Source organism: Nyctibius grandis, chromosome 14, assembly GCF_013368605.1.
Source record: "Nyctibius grandis isolate bNycGra1 chromosome 14, bNycGra1.pri, whole genome shotgun sequence".
NCBI lineage: Eukaryota > Metazoa > Chordata > Aves > Nyctibiiformes > Nyctibiidae > Nyctibius > Nyctibius grandis.
The window spans coordinates 13673374-13689935 of record NC_090671.1 but is presented as its reverse complement, the minus strand read 5'-3'; the positions used below and the strand labels follow the sequence as shown (position 1 = coordinate 13689935).

Here is a 16562-nt window from a genome sequence, read left to right as displayed (position 1 = left end):
GCAAACTGCGTGTTTAGAACAAAGTTAAGTCGCGGGAGCGATGTGGCTCCCAGCTGATGTCGCCGGCGGGCCCGGCCGAGCGCAGCTTGGCGCGGACAGGTTTCGCGCCCGAAGCTGAAGGAAATTCAGTGCCAGAGAGTCCTCCCCGCCCCGCAGCAGCCACCCCTGCCCGCACGGACCGCGATCCGCCCTCCCACCGCCTCACCGCGGCCCCGCAGGCCGGTGACAAGCCACTGCCGCGCTCCCGCGGCCGCCTCAGGCTTTCGAATTGGCGGGAGCCCCGGCTGGCGCTACGGGTCGCAGCGTGGGCCAAGCTCCCGCCCAACGCGAACGGCGCCGTTGCTAAGACACCGCCTGATCCTCCTCCGCCCCCAGAATGCACCGCGGGCTCCTCGCTCCCTGACGCCTTCCCCCGCCCCACAGTTACATCCGGGCGCCTGAAGGGAGAGGGTGGGCGGGGCGTGTCGTGTCGCCTCGGTTCGCGAGCGCTACGGCCGCGGTTGCTGAGGGAGGTTCGGCCCCTGGTGAGGAGTTGTGGAAACGGGGGCGGCGTCCCGGGCGCTCGGTTATGGCGGTAAGTGGTGTTCGCCGCCGGGATTTTTAGAGGGAGCCGGATTAGGAAGGGGGCTGCTGCGGGGCGGGGGGGGGAAGAGTGAGTGAGATGGGGAGGGCTGGGTCGGGGAGCCGTGTGCGCGGAGAGACAAAATGGCGCCCGCCGCTCCTTCGGTTGCCGGCGCCATGATGGGCCTCGGGGAGGGGGTGGCCGTTTTTCAGCCGTTACTTCTCTCCCTGCTTCCAGAAGTTTCTGTTTAATTTCTCTGGGCTTGGAGAGAAGCGAGGAGGCTTTGTGACTGAGGTCTTATCTTTTTCTGGCTGGAGAGAGAAGTGTTGTGGCTATAGCGGGTGTTTCTCGGATTGTGGGGCGCAGGTTCCCTGGGGGGGAGGAAGAGGGGATCGATTTGGCGGTTAGGCTGTGCTCAGTTTTCGTTCATGTAGCTTTCCCTGTCCTATTATTTTTTCTTTGTGTTTGGTCACAGGCTTGCTATTTTCAGCCTCTTCTTGTGCTCTGATTAATTATTTGCCCTCATCCTTCTGTTTTTATGGTTAATATCGATAGGAAACGCCTCTACTATAGTTATCACTGTCTGTTATGTTCGTACACGGCCTAGGAGTGTAGCTTTACCCTTTTTAAAAATTTTTGTGGCCTGGTAACATATAAAGGTATTTGTCCCATAATTGAGTTGAAGAACCAATAAGAGTAGTTATCAAACCCAATGTGGTTAATTTTTTTCAAAAGTTATTACATAGTCAAGTGCTAAAAAAAAAAAAACCCAAACAAACCAGACTCTAAAGTGATAAGATGCTTCAGGGTTGACTTTAAGTACTTTGTGGTGTTTAATCTGATATTTTAAGTTCTTGTCTTGAAAGTTTGACCAGTGGTGAAACTGAACAAGAGGACCATAAACTTCTGGAGAAAATTAATCCTTTTTTTTTTTTAAATGATGCTTTTTTGGTTTATATAACTTAAGCTGTTAAGAATAAGATAATTTTTTTTTGTAAAAGGACTTGAATAATTATGGACTTGTAGTTTTGCACCTAGATTATAAGCACAATCTTTGAGGTTCCTCTAAAGCAGGAGGTGAGGGGCTTGTTCAATGAAACTGTGAGCCTGTGGCCAATTCACGTGTACTTGTAAGAACTGAGAACACTCTCATTGAAGTCTGTCAGCCTTTTTTTGCTGTCTATGTTTTTGTAGAGTTGAGCGATTTCTCTAAGGTGCAGTGCACAAGGGCATTAATGAGCAGCAATGTGTATAAATAATGAGACTGGTAGCCTTGGAAATGTGGCAGTAGGCTCAGATTCAGTTGGGTATTACGTTTAAAAACCCAGACAGCTTAGACTGCTAGTTGGTATTCTCCTTATCCTTCTCAAGTAATTTCAAAATGTAAATTTGTAGAAATTTAAAAATTCCCTTGAAACTTCTAGCCAAGTCTTTTGGAAACCTTAGATGAAGAAGGGAGGGACTGAGTAGAAGGTGGGGGGGAAGTGTAGATAAGCAGATGATGGATGTGGAATGCCAAGGATTGTGATGGCTAAGATCACAAATAGGGGAGTCAGTTTCTACTCGTTATCTAATGTTCTAAAGTTTTCAGGATAGTGGGTAGCATATGAGTAGTACTCAGAAGTGTCACTTTGTAGTTAAAGCTCTGCTGCAGATGCAGTCTTAAGCAGTCAGTTCTCTTGTACCTATGCTGGTGTGTTTTGAACTAGTTAACAGTATACCATGCAAATGGAGAAATGAACAGCTGCTTTATCTCTCTTAAAGAGAGATTTTACATATCTTTGTGCAGATGCAAATTAATAAAGAATTGGGCAGACTGAATGGTAGTAGTTGAAACATAAATCCTAATATTTACCTGTAGCATGTTATGAAGAAAGTCTACCATTAATACACAATGTATTAATGACAGTCTGTAATATCTGCCATGGTTTAATAGAAACTAGCTGCTTTGTTTTCAAAGTGATTAATATAAAACAACATTGGAGAGGTTTGCACGTGTCTTGTTAAGTTTGCAAATAAAACTGCAGCTGGTGGAAACCCATGCAATTTCAAGTCCTCTGCTATGCTAAATTATCTTCATGAATAGCATTTTTGGGCCAAATTCTGTCCTTGGTGAAATCTTCTGCAGCCGCACGATGTTCAGAAAGTTTTAATATAACTGCCATTTACATGACGAGAACAAGAGAGACCAATGAGTCTGTAAAGGCATTAATGAAAGCACATTCACCTTTTCAGTGTGTACTTTTTCCATTCTGTTCCTTTCATTGCATTGTACACTGGTTGTAGGCATTTACTTCTCCCAACATTGAATCACGAAGCAGTCTTGACTGCTCTCCACAAGATAATTTGTTGAGTTTAGTCCTCCTAGGTCCAGGTTTAGAAGGGATGGAGGGAGCATCTTGTCTTTTGTCACCTAAGAAAAATGTGATACAGGAATTGTGGGGACAGGTGGATGTGACCTATATGTACTCTCATACAAATACACATTTTTACACGGAGATCCTGTTTGAGGTTTTTCCTTATTCAAAAGTTAGCTTTCTAACACTAATACAATATACCTAATTTCATTTCTCTTCAAAGTTCATTCAAAACACTGTGGGGATTTTGTGCTATGCCTCAGTAATGCCCTGACTTGTGAGGTGACTTAGATCTGGTGGGACAGTATTTACCTTAAGTAGTCTTACTCATGTAAATGTTAAAGGGTAATTGACCTACAAACAACACCATTTAGAGAAAACTGTGGATCAGGGTTTAGTCTTACTGATATTCTCAAAATTGCATGGAAAAAGTAAGGTGCAGTCTAATATAGTGGGAGAGCAAAATGTTACTATATATTAGTTCTCTTCGTTAAAGTCTTGAAAAATCCATCTGTGTGCAGTTACACAGTTCACTGCAAGTCTTTCAAGCTATTGTATAAGTAGTAATGAGATGCCTACTCATGAGATTGTCTTTACAGAAAATAATTTTAAATGTGTCTTCAGAGGAAGTACTAAGTAAATAGTTTTTCTTGGTTTTCAGTCCTGAGTTTTTGGTTTTTAAACATTCTGTCTTCATCTATAGGGTAGTGATACAGAACGAGATGGAGTAGCCCCAGAAAAGTCCTCTCCAGAAATGGAGAAGAAAAAGGAACAATCAGATGCCTCTAGTTCTCCCAGAACATCAAAGCATCATTATTCACGATCACGCTCACGGTCAAGGGAAAGAAGACGGAAGTCAGGTATGGCCTTTTGTATAAGCAAAGTTGCTTGGTAATGTTCTGGTGTATGCTTGTAGAACTGAAATATCTTTAAAGCTGTTTTGGAAAAAAATACACAGACTTAGCTCTAGTAGCTCGTTAGAATTGGGGAAAAAATGAAGCTATTAGTTTTGGGTTTGTATCTTAAATGTGTTATATTGAAACTTTGCAATTTTAACGATAGAAGTGCTAAGGAAAAAGGTCTTGTCAATGTTCAGAGGGTTGGGGCAGGGAGGGGGTGGGATGGGATGACACCAAACAGAAAACCATACTACTTTGTCTTCATTTCAATTACATATACTTAGACTGGGACACTTTCGCATGGTTGTAACAAAAATAAGGTTACTTCGCTGAAGAATGTGACTGGAGTATGACACGGGCTAGTTTTTTACTGTCAGAGCTTAAGTAAATGCAAACAAAGAACTAGGAATAACAGCACGAGTTTGCTTTCTGCAGTAGGTGTTCGAATAGTGCTGTTTGTTTTCTAAATCTGTATTCTTGGCTTTGGGGGGTGGAATAACTGAAAGGAACTAGAAAGATTATAGCCAGCTGATCTCCTCTGTAACTTGGTAAATAACAATAAATGTTTTCTTCTCCAGATGCTGAAGGAAGAAAACACAGAAGCCGGAGCAGAAGCAAAGAGGTAATTAACACTTTGTAGTGTTTAGGTAATTGTACAATACATCTTTAAAAGTATCTTGTAGTAATGCACATATGTGTAAACCTATGTAAATGACTTTATGGTAAGTACAGAAATAGGAAACTTTACGCTTAAAAATGGATATGGAGATCGTTTCGTAGTGAAGCATGATTGCAGGCATCATGTTGACAAGGTAATAGTTTATAGAAAAATGCTTTTAGAAACTAGTAACTTAATTTCTTTTCTTTTTTTTTTTTTTTTTGGTGGAAACACCTAAAAGAAAGAATTCATGTGGAGAAGTAGAATGGTGTTCTTGATGACTTTCACAGAGCTTCCATTAACCGAAAGCCTTGGATGGCTTTATTCCTGGCCAGTGTTCAGGACTTTCAATGATACATACTCATCTACTTAAGTATATTGAAAATAATTCCCCACCTGACTGAGCTCTGTTTATTGCATCCTTTAATTGTAAAGACTGTCATAGCTTGACAAACAAGCTGAGTCAGCTGGAAGCATGGCAGCAGAAGCAAAAATTTCAGAGGGCTGTCTCTTTTTTTAAATAAATAAATATGTGTATATATATATATATAGGAGTGAAAAGAGACAGCATCACTAATACCTTGAAAATAACTGGCTTACACACCAGAGAAGAGATGAAATGAGCAAACCAGGAGCATCAGAATAGCAACAAAGAAATTTAAGCCATGTGGGACAATAGCAGGCTGGGTCAGATGAGGGACTTTTAAACTTTAAACCCAGGTCAGGAACTTCTCTCTTCCCCCATTACAATGGAAGCTCTGTTTAAAAAAGGAGGAAAAAAAAAAAAAAAGAGGAAAAATAATCTAGGAGAGTTTTTGTGAAATTGAATATATTGTTTAGCTCACATGATAACATTTCTATAATAAATCATACTCAGCGTGCTAATGCGCGAAGAGACTGAACTGAAGACGCTGCAGACTCAGATAGCAAAATTATAAGCCTACTTCATGATAAGGTAACTATTGGTCATTCAAACTCGTATTTCCCTTAAAAATATCTTAAATCCGTTATGGGATATAATGGTGGTTTATTACTAAGTGTGTGCCTGGAAGACGTGATTTTAAAAAAAATAAAGATATATTTTTAATGTTTTTTTTTAAAAAAAAAAAAGGTCCTCGCTTAAAATTATGTCCAGTGTTTTGCCATGCTGTTGGATCTAATCTTACACAATTTATTTAGCAGTTTCTAAGTTTCAGAGAGTGAACAGATGAGGAACAACGTCCCACAGTAGATTTACTGTTTTCATTCATTTGCAAGATTAAGCTCTTTGTTTAATTCAGTAATTCTTTTTAGTATGTATATCAGAACAATTACTTAGTAAACACATACTTACAATTAACGTACAGATAACATCTCAAACTTAGATGTGTTTTATGTAACAACAGGTTATTCAAGGATTTAAGAATAAAATACTGTAAAAGTAGGGAAAATATCTAACATTACTGTATACTTGAAGAACTATAATCAGATACATTTAGAAATGGATATATATATTAATAAGGGGTTCAAAAGGCTTGGATAAGGGAGTATAAGCTAATTATAGCATCTTCTCCAGACTTGTTTCTTTTGAGAGAGAGTTATGATTATAGGAAAGGTTTTATGAGTAGTTAACAGATTTAATAAGGAAAAAAAAAACCTCTGAAGAATTGGGTTTTAGTCTAAAATGATGTATCATGTTTAAATTGTGACTTGAAACAAAACATGAGTTAAACATAAAACTTAAGTGAGCTAAGCTTTTGTGCTAGAACGATTTCAAAATAAACTGGATATATTAAGAAAAGGTGTTGATGTCATGACTTAGTCTCTAAGGACAACACTGGCAAAAATCAGGCCTGACCTTGCTAAATATTTTTGGCATTGCGGCTATAAAAAGGAATCTTTTTTTAAGAGGCACTACAGGAAGAAATTGCGGTATAGTGGAGCAGCATATCTTTAATTTAAAATTACTGTGGGAGGTCTCAGTGTGATGCATGTTAGTTTTAAATACTAAAAATGGGATGTCAACTGTGTAACTTACTACTTTGCTTTTTAAAAACTGTTTGGAAGTTATTGACTGAAGAGAGTTTTGCTCTAAAAAGGAATTATCTAATGATGGGTAGAATATTGTTTTAGTTCTAAAAGCAAAACAGTTTATGTCTGCAACTATGTATGGATTTTAGTAACTTTCTACATGGTAGGCTTAGGCAAATATTAAATATTCACTACAAATGTGAGTGTGTGTGTATATACATCCATAGTCATAAATTGTCAGGTACTTAAAGATAGGTACTTGTTATGTGTTTGGAATGGAGACAGTAACTGAGAATGACAGTTGTTTTTGTTACAATGCTGTGAACTTTTATATGGAAACCCTGTAAAGATACCTTGGTGGATGCTTTAGAAATCCTGTAGACAATGGGGAGGAGGGAAGGGGGGGGGAATTCTAGTGTGCATTTGCTGACTTTGGGTAGTTGGTGGCATTAGGTAAAATAGCCATCGCTCATGATTGAGTCACACTCCTAAGGTTACTAATGTTGCATCACAACTTATCATTTTTTGTCTTCTGATACCCATACTAACTCTCTTTGTTGCACTATTTTCCTGAAAGAACCAACTTCTTCTTAAAACAGGCAAGAAGACATGAATCCAAAGAGAAGTCCTCCAAGAAGCACAAATCTGAAGACCACAATGAGAAAGAACATTCTTCTGACAAGGGAAGAGATAGCCTAAATTCATCTGAAAATGGTGAGGATAGACATAAACGCAAAGAGAGAAAATCATCAAGAGGGAGGAGTCATTCAAGATCCAGGTCTCGTGAAAGGTAAGTTGTTTTACTTGATTATTCTTTAAATGTATTTGCAAAAGCAGTCTTTGGAATTTGTGTAGACTTCTGAAGTACAACTGAATTATATTACTGACCTAATTTAACTCCAGATCATCAGTTTCTATTGCATGTTTCACTTTTCATTGGGTAGTGCATTTGCTGCTACTTTTTTTATTTTCAGATTGGTTCTGAGTAGAAGTACAAAATATCTCTTAAGGCTTTATGTAGGTGATCTGTCTCATGGGTCTAATCAGTGTACAGAGTATAGAAAATTTATAAACAGAGTGTATTAAATGTTGCCAGTGTCAGGAAAGAAAATACACTTTAGCAATGTCATGGCTTTTTACCTCCTAAATCAAGAGCTTACCCAGAGACAATGCTCTCTACGCCTCCTTGCACGGTAGGCCACCTAGCACGCTCTCATGGGAGGAGAATTGCTTCGGACAAACAGGCTGCTGCCAGCAGACCTTTTCAGCCAGCTCTGCTTATAGCTGAGGGATCTGTGGCAAACATGATAGCAAGGAACAAGCTTCAGCTAATAGTATGTTGAGGATCTGTGTGTGACTTAACGAGCTGAAATTTGGGCAGCTCTTCCCTAAGGTGTTGGGATATCATGGGGAGGAGGAGAGTTTTGTTGCCTTGAATTTAAGACTCCTGCATCAGATTAGTTTGGCTGTGTATTTGTTTTGAGATGTACACTTTAGTGAACAACTGAAAATAGCTATATTGATGAGTATGATTGTTTACGTAAACTCTGTGTAACTCACTTGTCTGTTGTGGCTGGTGGTAGTGTTCAGTTCCTTTCCCATTTCATCTCCTGGTCCTACAACTTAAAACTGTTCCTGGCATGAACTCTTCCATGTGTAGTTTTCAGTCTCCCCAACCTGCCTGATGCATTTTGCCCTGTGGTGATGAACCTCTGTGTAAGTCCTTAAGTAGAAGCTGAATTTAAACGTGAGAATATATGTAAGAATTTGGGACGTGTGTTTCAGACGTCATCGTAGTAGAAGTCGTGATAGGAAAAAATCCCGATCTCGCAGCAGAGAGAGAAAACGACGTATAAGATCTCGTTCTAGATCAAGATCTAGACACAGACATAGAAGTAGAAGTAAAAGCAGAACTAGGAGCAGAAGCAGGTAAGTGTTAACTTCCGTATACTCTTAGTGGTGGTGTTTCGTTGAACGTTCTGTGGTGGGCTGATGTATAGAAGAATGAAGGGTTTGCCAGTTCACGTCTGTTCAGTGTAATGAAATGTGTTTGGCTTTTTCTCAGCTGTATTGATACGGTGGGTTAAGGACTGGGTAGCCTGCATACACTTACAGAAACACTTGTCCTACACAGCTTAAGTGTCTCAGATTCTCAGCATTTCATAGCATGATTTCATGTTAGCAATTAGAAACGCTTAAGTAGTTATTTTGTGGGTGTCTTATAAAACCACCATTGTAGAACTTTTGACTGATAAAGTAGAAGGGAAGTAAATAACTCAATATTTTGCGTAGTAACGATTACCACAGTTCAAGCTCTCTTTGGTTTCTTTTACCACAACTGAATTTACTATTTTAAATCGGATATTTAAATGATATTTAAGTGGGAAAAAATGAAGAATTAAGATACAACTAACCCTGTCATGTGTTTGACACAAGAGTAGTGTGGATGGCAAAGCACTACTTTAAAAATACTATTGTATTTACCTCTTTGTGTATCATAAAAAGGAAGTTTAACTGGAAATCACTGGCTGTCAGAGCAGATAACACTGATCAGAAGCTAATCCTGATCAGCTCCACAGACGTTTATTTAAAAATTTGTCTTGTCTGTGAACTAGCACAGTTAGTGTGGTGCTAAGGCGAATTTTGAGTCAGATGGACTATTTCTGTTCTGAATGTACTATTCTGTTAGTGATTACCAACTCATTTTTGTTAAGTTCAACATGAGAATATTTATCATGGTAATTTTTCTCCCTATCTTGGGTGCTCTCATTTTTTTCCTTAAACATAAATTCTAGAAGCACAGATTGAACCACTCTAGCTAGACACATGCTGGCTTGTTCTGGGTCTGTTTGACAGAGTTGAGATCGATGCCTTACCTGGAATATGCTGGAGTTGAGGTTTTCATTACTGTGTAGAAGTTAATGTTTTCCAATACTGACGAATCATTCAGTATTTCTGTGTAGAGTTCTGAGTCTTATTTGTATGTGTCACCTTTGCATTCTTAATGCCTTGTAGGATTTTCTGAATGAGTAAGCTGAAATATGACTTAATGACTACTACAGTTCTGTTTTTTCCCTGCTACTTTAAAAAAGTAAAACAATTAGTTTGAATGTAAATAGTGTCTCTTCAGAGCTCCCAAGAAAGTGTTGCCAGTGTTCCAGTTTGTTTAGTAGTATTTTCACTAGAGTATTTTAAATTGCGTATTTAAAGGGTGTAGAAGTTGGTTATGACTGCTCAACATTACGGTGGATCATTGGAGACTTAAGAATCTAGCACACTCATGTAATGCTACATGACCACTTGGGAAACTGTTAAGAAGACTTATCTTTCTGAAGTTGAATTACATGGTTTGTGTCATTTGATTTTTGGCATGCACTTTCTACCAAACTTTCAGCTAGGGTGAGTAGAGCTGGGTCTTCAATTGATCAATGTTACTTGCATTTAGTGGTATTTGAGCCACCTTCAGCATGATATGTAAGGCTTCAGTTTCCTATTATTTCCAGTTATTATAGATGATGTGTACTTACTGTTTTTAAAAGTCACCTTGAACATTTTGTGTTCAGTGGCTCCGTGAAAACTTCACATCCCAGAATAGATTTTGCTTCTGCAGTGGAATTCAGATTACCTGAAACAGAACAGCAAACGTGGGAAGAAAAAGTAAGGGAGCTTAGGAATTTCTTCAACTGGAAACATGCCTTGTTGGATAGTGGTGGGCATACTGCAAGAATCCATTTCTTTTAAGTACTGTTTTTGTCTCACAAATCCTAGAGAAGGAAAAGAAGAGACTTATGTCTCTCTTTTTTTAACAGTAGCTAGAACACTTCATCAAGTTCTGGGCTGAGGTGAAGCTTTTAGAAAGAGAGTTATGGGGCAAACCTCAAGGAAAACTCTTCACACGCCAGATAAACATGATGTGGAAACCTATCCTGTTAAAACTCAACTGTGAAATGAATTCCCTCATTCATGAAATGCAATATTTGTTGTGTTACAGTTAACAGGCTATGACAAAAGCATTTGTAAATAGTAGAGCTTGACCTTCTCTTGATGGTTCTTTGCATAATCTCAAGCTCAGGTTTCCAAGTGATCTGTCCTCACTAGCATTTAAACTAATCTTTTTGTTCTGTGAGCGCGTAGACTCTCCTGGCAGTTCTTTTGTGGCATTGCTCTGATTAAACGCTAGGTGGAAAACATGACGCCATCTGCTTTTTTCAAATGGAAATACTTAAATACAAAAGCTCAAATATTTATTTCCTTGATGTTTACCAGTGCAATAAAGCATCAGACCAAAGACAAGACCAAACAACAATAGTCAGCACGGGAAAAATGAAGGTATCTTTGAAACATGCATTACATCTTATCTCAGGAATGCAGATCTGTCACTTGCCAGTGCCTGAATCTGCATCTTGTCATCTTCTATGAAAAGATAAGTCTTGCCTCCTTTGTATTCTACCAGATTTGTCATGTAAACAAGGATCTCTCTCTGTAACTTCAGTCTACATTTCATGATGTTTGTAGATGCTGCCCAAGTTGCAAACAGAAGGAACAGAATATATAAATGCCATTTAAGGTGGCTGTTGTGAAGTTAGCTATTATCTCAAATGGTTGATAATAACATTTCAGTATAAAATTGCAGAAACATCTTTGTGCATCTCAACTTACTGTTTATGGCAAATCTGGGAAAAATGTGAGTGATATCTCCTGTAATTTAAGCTTTGTTGGACACTTCCAGTATCTGTGACTTCTTTGCTTAAAACATCAGTGTCAGAGGCTTAAACAGGGGTAAACCCTTATCTCTTGTAGATATTAATGATCCTGGCAAGGAGAAATACTGCTAATAGTACTTTATATGTGTATTTTGAGTGGCTGTTGCTTAGATGGGACTAGATGTATATGTCATAAGAACAACTTCTACTTGGGAGGAGGTGGGGAGGAGGTTACTAGAGGAGAATTGAACTGAATATTTTGATATTTTGTTTAAAAATATATTTTGAGTTCTTTTCAGATTGTCAGGCTCCAGATAATGCATGCTTCATAGTTCTCTGCACACTACTGTCCTTCTCAAGAGCAAACACAAGACAAATCATATGTGTTTAAACCAGCTCTCCTGTTTACCTTGATAGCCTCCCTTGAACAGTTGTCCAAAGCACACTTAGTGAAGAGTATACAGAGGGGAGAGAAACAATAATTTCCCTGAGTACTATTCCAGTTTTGAAATTGAGCCTCTGCAAAATGCTCTTTTTTAACGTAATTACAGTGCTGTGACATTTTTTATGGTTTTAAAGCATTCTTGTAACTTGATCCATTTTACAGTTTTCTTGCAATTGATTTTAGCAAAAGTTACACGATTATTTTTCTTGTCAGGTTTTAGAATGAATCTCTAGAGCAGATCTATTTGTTCTAAACACATAATAAGAGGATAAATAAATACCCAGAATTACGCATTCTGTTACATCTTGCAGTTGGAAGTCTTCAGGTTTAGCTCTGTCTTGTTACAAGGCATCTGTCTCGTTACAAGGCAAGTGCAGCTGTTACACTGTTCTAGTATAATCTCTGTGAAAGCTGTTCTTGAGAGCTCTCCAAACGAATCATTAAGCAATTTTTCAATTTGTGCTCAAATACTTTATGAAATGTTAAGGTGTATATATATAGCTTCATTGTTTTAGCAACTCTGTTAAATTTGGTTACAGAGAGCGAAAGAAAAGAATTGAAAAGCCCCGAAGGTTCAGCAGGAGTCACAGCCGGAGTCCGAGTCCGCCACCTTTTCGGGGACGAAATACAGCTATGGATGCACAGGAGGCGTTAGCCAGAAGGTCAGAAATTGTTATGATTTTAATGATATGTGACATAAATAAGCTGTTGCTGTTGATTTTGCATGTCTAAATATTTTTATTCTCATGTACTTCTAGACTGGAAAGAGCAAAGAAACTACAAGAACAGAGAGAGAAGGAAATGGTTGAAAAACAGAAGCAACAGGAAATGGCTGCAGGTAGTCCATGTATATTAATTCCTAAACAATAGTGTGAGTGAAAGAGAGTGTAGGCTTATGTACTGAGTGTTACAGTCGTCTGACAGATATGCAGGTTGTCTGTCTTTGTATAATTGTATAAAAGCTAGGAAATGTTTGAAAAACAAAAACAAAATAACACAAAACACTGAAAAAAAACCAATCAGGATTTCTTCTTGCTTACTGAGTATACAGCAAAAATGTTGTATGTTAGGCTGGTAAATGATGTCATGATGGTCATTGGACCTTTCCTTTATACATCGTTAAGCAAGAGTTAGAAAGCTGTTACCAGCTCAGGGGTATTTAGAGGCATGAGGTACCTAAGTTTCACTTCTAGTTCTGGTTTACTAAAACTATTGGAGATTTGTTTCTTAATTTACAAATAACATGTATTTTATCATGCATTTGTTATTCAGACATTTTCACCTTACTGCTGATGAGGTGTTTGGGGGTTTTGCTTTTGTTTTGTTTTCCAAAAAGTCTGACCTTACTGTCTGACAGCAAGTGCCTTTCTTCTGCAGCGGCTGCAGCCACCGGAGGCTCCGTTATTAACGTTGCTGCTCTTCTGGCATCGGGAACACAAGTAACTCCTCAAATAGCAATGGCAGCTCAAATGGCAGCACTACAAGCAAAAGCACTAGCAGAGACTGGAATAGCCGTACCTAGCTATTATAACCCAGCAGCAGTGAACCCAATGAAATTTGCTGAGCAAGAGAAAAAGCGGAAGATGCTTTGGCAAGGCAAAAAGGAAGGGGTAATGTTGTCCTTTCTTACTTTCATAAAACTTGTTGGGAAACATCTTGCACGGGATGCTTATTAATGTTATTTATAGCAAAATTACTTTCATACCAGTTAAAAAGTTTCCCTATTAGCAGCCCAAGGTAAAGCATTAGGAGTGAAAGGGCTAAGACATGTAGACCTTCCATGACAAATGGTTGTGACACAAGCCTCAGGGAAAATCCCTAATGTCATAAAACTTAAGAGGTATAATTGGATCTTAATGTTACTTTTGTCAGGTTGCCTACAACTTGCAACTAAATATCAAATACAGATGGTCTCTTTTTACTGAAAAGTGATGGCTAAGCTATAGAATCTACAGCTGACCGCTCCTTTCTGTGACTGTAGAGATTTTTCATTTGATGCTTGTATCCTGTCCAATTCCAGACTTAAAAAACAAGACTGCAAACCTTGCTAGTAACTTTTCAGCAGTAGAGTAATGCATTACTAACACTAACAAAAGTTATAAATACAAATAAGCCTTCAGACTTCTATGCTCTGTCAAATAAATGCTCTTGCAGTTACTGAAGTACAGGCCACCAAATAAAAAAAGGCTCCAGTGGCAGTTGCTTTTTCAGAAAGTCACTGGATTTGAGTGCAGGTTTTGCCTGCTGATACTATGGAACAGTTGGTGCTTTAATATTTGTATTTTTGTCTCTCAACACTATCCTAGTATGGAAATGTGTTTGTTACATTAATGATAGTCATGCATCTGTTATGTAACGAGCTCACTTAGCTTTTCACGGACTGTTTCATAAGATGTGAAAAACTGAAACTGGTTCACGTGGCCTTGATGGGAGGCAAAAGGGAGGGAAGAAGAAACCTGAATGCTGTCTAAGCAGTTCTTCTGAATTGTGCTGTTTATTGCTTAATTGTAATAAGTAAATTTGTTTTTCCATAACTCACTTCAAGCATGCATTCTGACACAGTTTCCAAACTTTATGGACATGAGTACAATCTACCCAAGTAAAGAATATACCTCCATTTTGAAACCTCTGGTTAAGTAGAGTTCCCTCACAGAGAGTTTCTGTGAGGATGCTGCAGAAATGTCAGACGTGACTTGGAAACCTTTTACTTCCAGCTGTGCTAGTGCTACACAGTGGGCTCATTTTTAATACTGCTTTTTTGCTTGCTACTGTATTGTGATATTAACAGGAATTTACGTGAAAAGGTGACACATCTTCTTTTAACTTGTACAGGATAAATCGCAGTCTGCAGAAATATGGGAAAAATTAAATTTTGGAAACAAGGACCAAAATGTCAAATTCAGAAAACTGATGGGCATTAAGGTAAAGAGTTCTGAATGTGTAATTAAGTTTATTATTAATTGTAGGATAGTGATTTCTTTTTTTTATTTTAAAGTCTACCTTAACCAGTAAAGATCTTAAGTTAACCTGATACTACTGATGTAGTTAAGAACTTTTAAGTATTTCTCATTAAAGTTCACAAGCAGCATCTAAATCTGAATTCAATTCTAATTCTAGAATTTCATTAAGTTTCTGGCTATCAAGGCAGCTGTAATGGTCTGTAACAACAGTGGTAACTGTAGCCAATATTCATAATCTGATAAACGGTATTACTTGTATAGGTAAGTTAATTGGGTTAGAAAAAGGACCTGGATGAAGGCCTGGATGTGTTTCTTGACAGTGAGAGTAAAGCTGCTGTAGAATGTGCCAGCAATTAAAACCAAATGCTTGAATTTGTATTAGCTTTTGAACACACCAAAGCAAAATTGTTACATTTAGGATACCTGTGGTGTATGAAAACACTCCTTCCTACACAGCTAATATTTGTTTTCTTCTGTCTGGTTTCTAGAGTGAGGATGAAGCTGGCTGTAGTTCAGTTGATGAAGAGAGTTACAAAACGCTGAAACAACAGGAAGAAGTTTTCAGAAATCTAGATGCACAGTATGAAATGGCAAGATCACAGACTCATACACAAAGAGGAATGGGATTGGGGTTTACATCTTCAATGCGAGGAATGGATGCAGTTTGAAAATTAAAAAAGGCAGTTTTAAAGTTTGGGACTACGGAAGGTTCTTGTTCAAATGTTGGGTCCTTGTTCACCAAAAAGCTAGCATTCTAGCTTGCATGGGTGTTGCATTGACTTTAATTTATTGAAAAATACAATTTTTTTGTAAATATCAGATCAGTGATACTGGTGTTAGTGTTGTAATCAGGTTATACCCACTTCCATTAAACTTGACAGAACTATAGGACAGTATTTTTTAGTTAAAGTTCTACTTTTCAAACCAAGCAGCAGATGGGGTAAACTCATACATGGATATTTCGTGTCCACTGTCTTGTGTACTTTTGTACTTTAACCTTGTACAGTTATTTTCAATTCTTGAAACATGAAAGAAACATTGTGTAGATGTTATTTAGCGGTCTGGGCCAATAGGCACATAATCCAGTGCAAAAAACCTGGTTAATAATAAAGACATTTTTTCTCTAAGGTCTTACTTCATGTTAATTAAGTTGTCTTTTGGACCAAAATCTTAAGGAAACTAGTTAAGAGATGTCAGGAAAATTTAGGAAGTCAGAAATAGTGTTTGGTTTGGTTTGCTTATTTTGAAGTGGGATTTTCCTAAAAGGAGAGTAGATGGGCAGGATGGAGCACAACTCATGGTGATGAGTGCTGAACTCTTTTTTTTTATTATTATTTTTTCCCTTCGTCTCCTCTTTTTTTCCCTTTTTTTCTTTTTTTTTTTATTAATTTGGTACTCACAGGGATAACCAAACCACTGGTGAGAAAGGTGGATGTTGGACCCCCTTGCTAATACTTAACACACTTTCCAGTACGTTTAAGTGCTTAACTTTTTGTGGTAGATTATACAATCTCATCTTTTAAGAATGCCCCGCTCTGAGCACGTTCAAGGCAGGAGGCAGTGCCTAACCAGCAGCAGGGCTCCTTTCCGGGGCAGGGTGCAGTTTGGATGGGGCCTTACTGTAGAAAGCCTACTTAAAAACACTCCTGTCCCGCACCCTGCTGCCACCGTATGTTTTTTCTCTCCACCTCAGAAAAGGAAGAAAAAAAAAAATTAAAAAAAAAAAAATATCACCCAAACCAGGAGCAGTGCAGCAGCTGGATGCTGGAGGCAGGACCGTCCTGAGAGCCGCCGGGCCCCGTTGGCCTCGGCAGAACTGCAGCTCCCGGCGCGCACCGCGCCCGCCCGCAGAGCGCGGACTCCACCTCCCAGTCCGCCCGGGGCCCGGGGCCGGGCGCCGCCGGCGCGGGCTGCGGCCGTTGCATGCTGGGAGTTGTGGTGCTGCGGCCCCGCCGCGGGCCGAGGGCC

General features: G+C 38.9%; 2 protein-coding genes across 3 annotated transcripts in view; one reads left to right on the top strand and one right to left on the bottom strand.

Moving 5' to 3' along the window:
- Window positions 1-288, bottom strand: part of KNTC1 (kinetochore associated 1) — a 39683-nt gene extending 39395 nt beyond the window's left edge. Inside the window, exon 1 of the mRNA XM_068412353.1 lies at window positions 206-288. The gene's annotated coding sequence lies outside the window, so the exon portion shown is untranslated. The remainder of the gene's footprint in view (window positions 1-205) is intronic.
- Window positions 289-449: 161 nt separating this feature from the next.
- Window positions 450-15728, top strand: RSRC2 (arginine and serine rich coiled-coil 2). Of its 2 annotated transcripts, none has more exons than XM_068412905.1 (10): window positions 450-574; window positions 3623-3779; window positions 4397-4440; window positions 7086-7276; window positions 8272-8415; window positions 12174-12296; window positions 12393-12472; window positions 13012-13244; window positions 14467-14556; window positions 15083-15728. In XM_068412905.1, the coding sequence occupies exons 1-10, from the start codon at window positions 569-571 to the stop codon at window positions 15260-15262; spliced, it is 1248 nt and encodes a 415-aa protein (XP_068269006.1). In that variant the 5' UTR covers window positions 450-568; the 3' UTR covers window positions 15263-15728. The 2 variants fall into 2 exon arrangements, with proteins under 2 accessions (XP_068269006.1, XP_068269007.1); XM_068412906.1 differs by lacking the exon at window positions 450-574 and adding an exon at window positions 5354-5431 and having other exon boundaries at window positions 3735-3779; window positions 7064-7276.
- The last annotated feature ends 834 nt before the right edge of the window (window positions 15729-16562 follow it).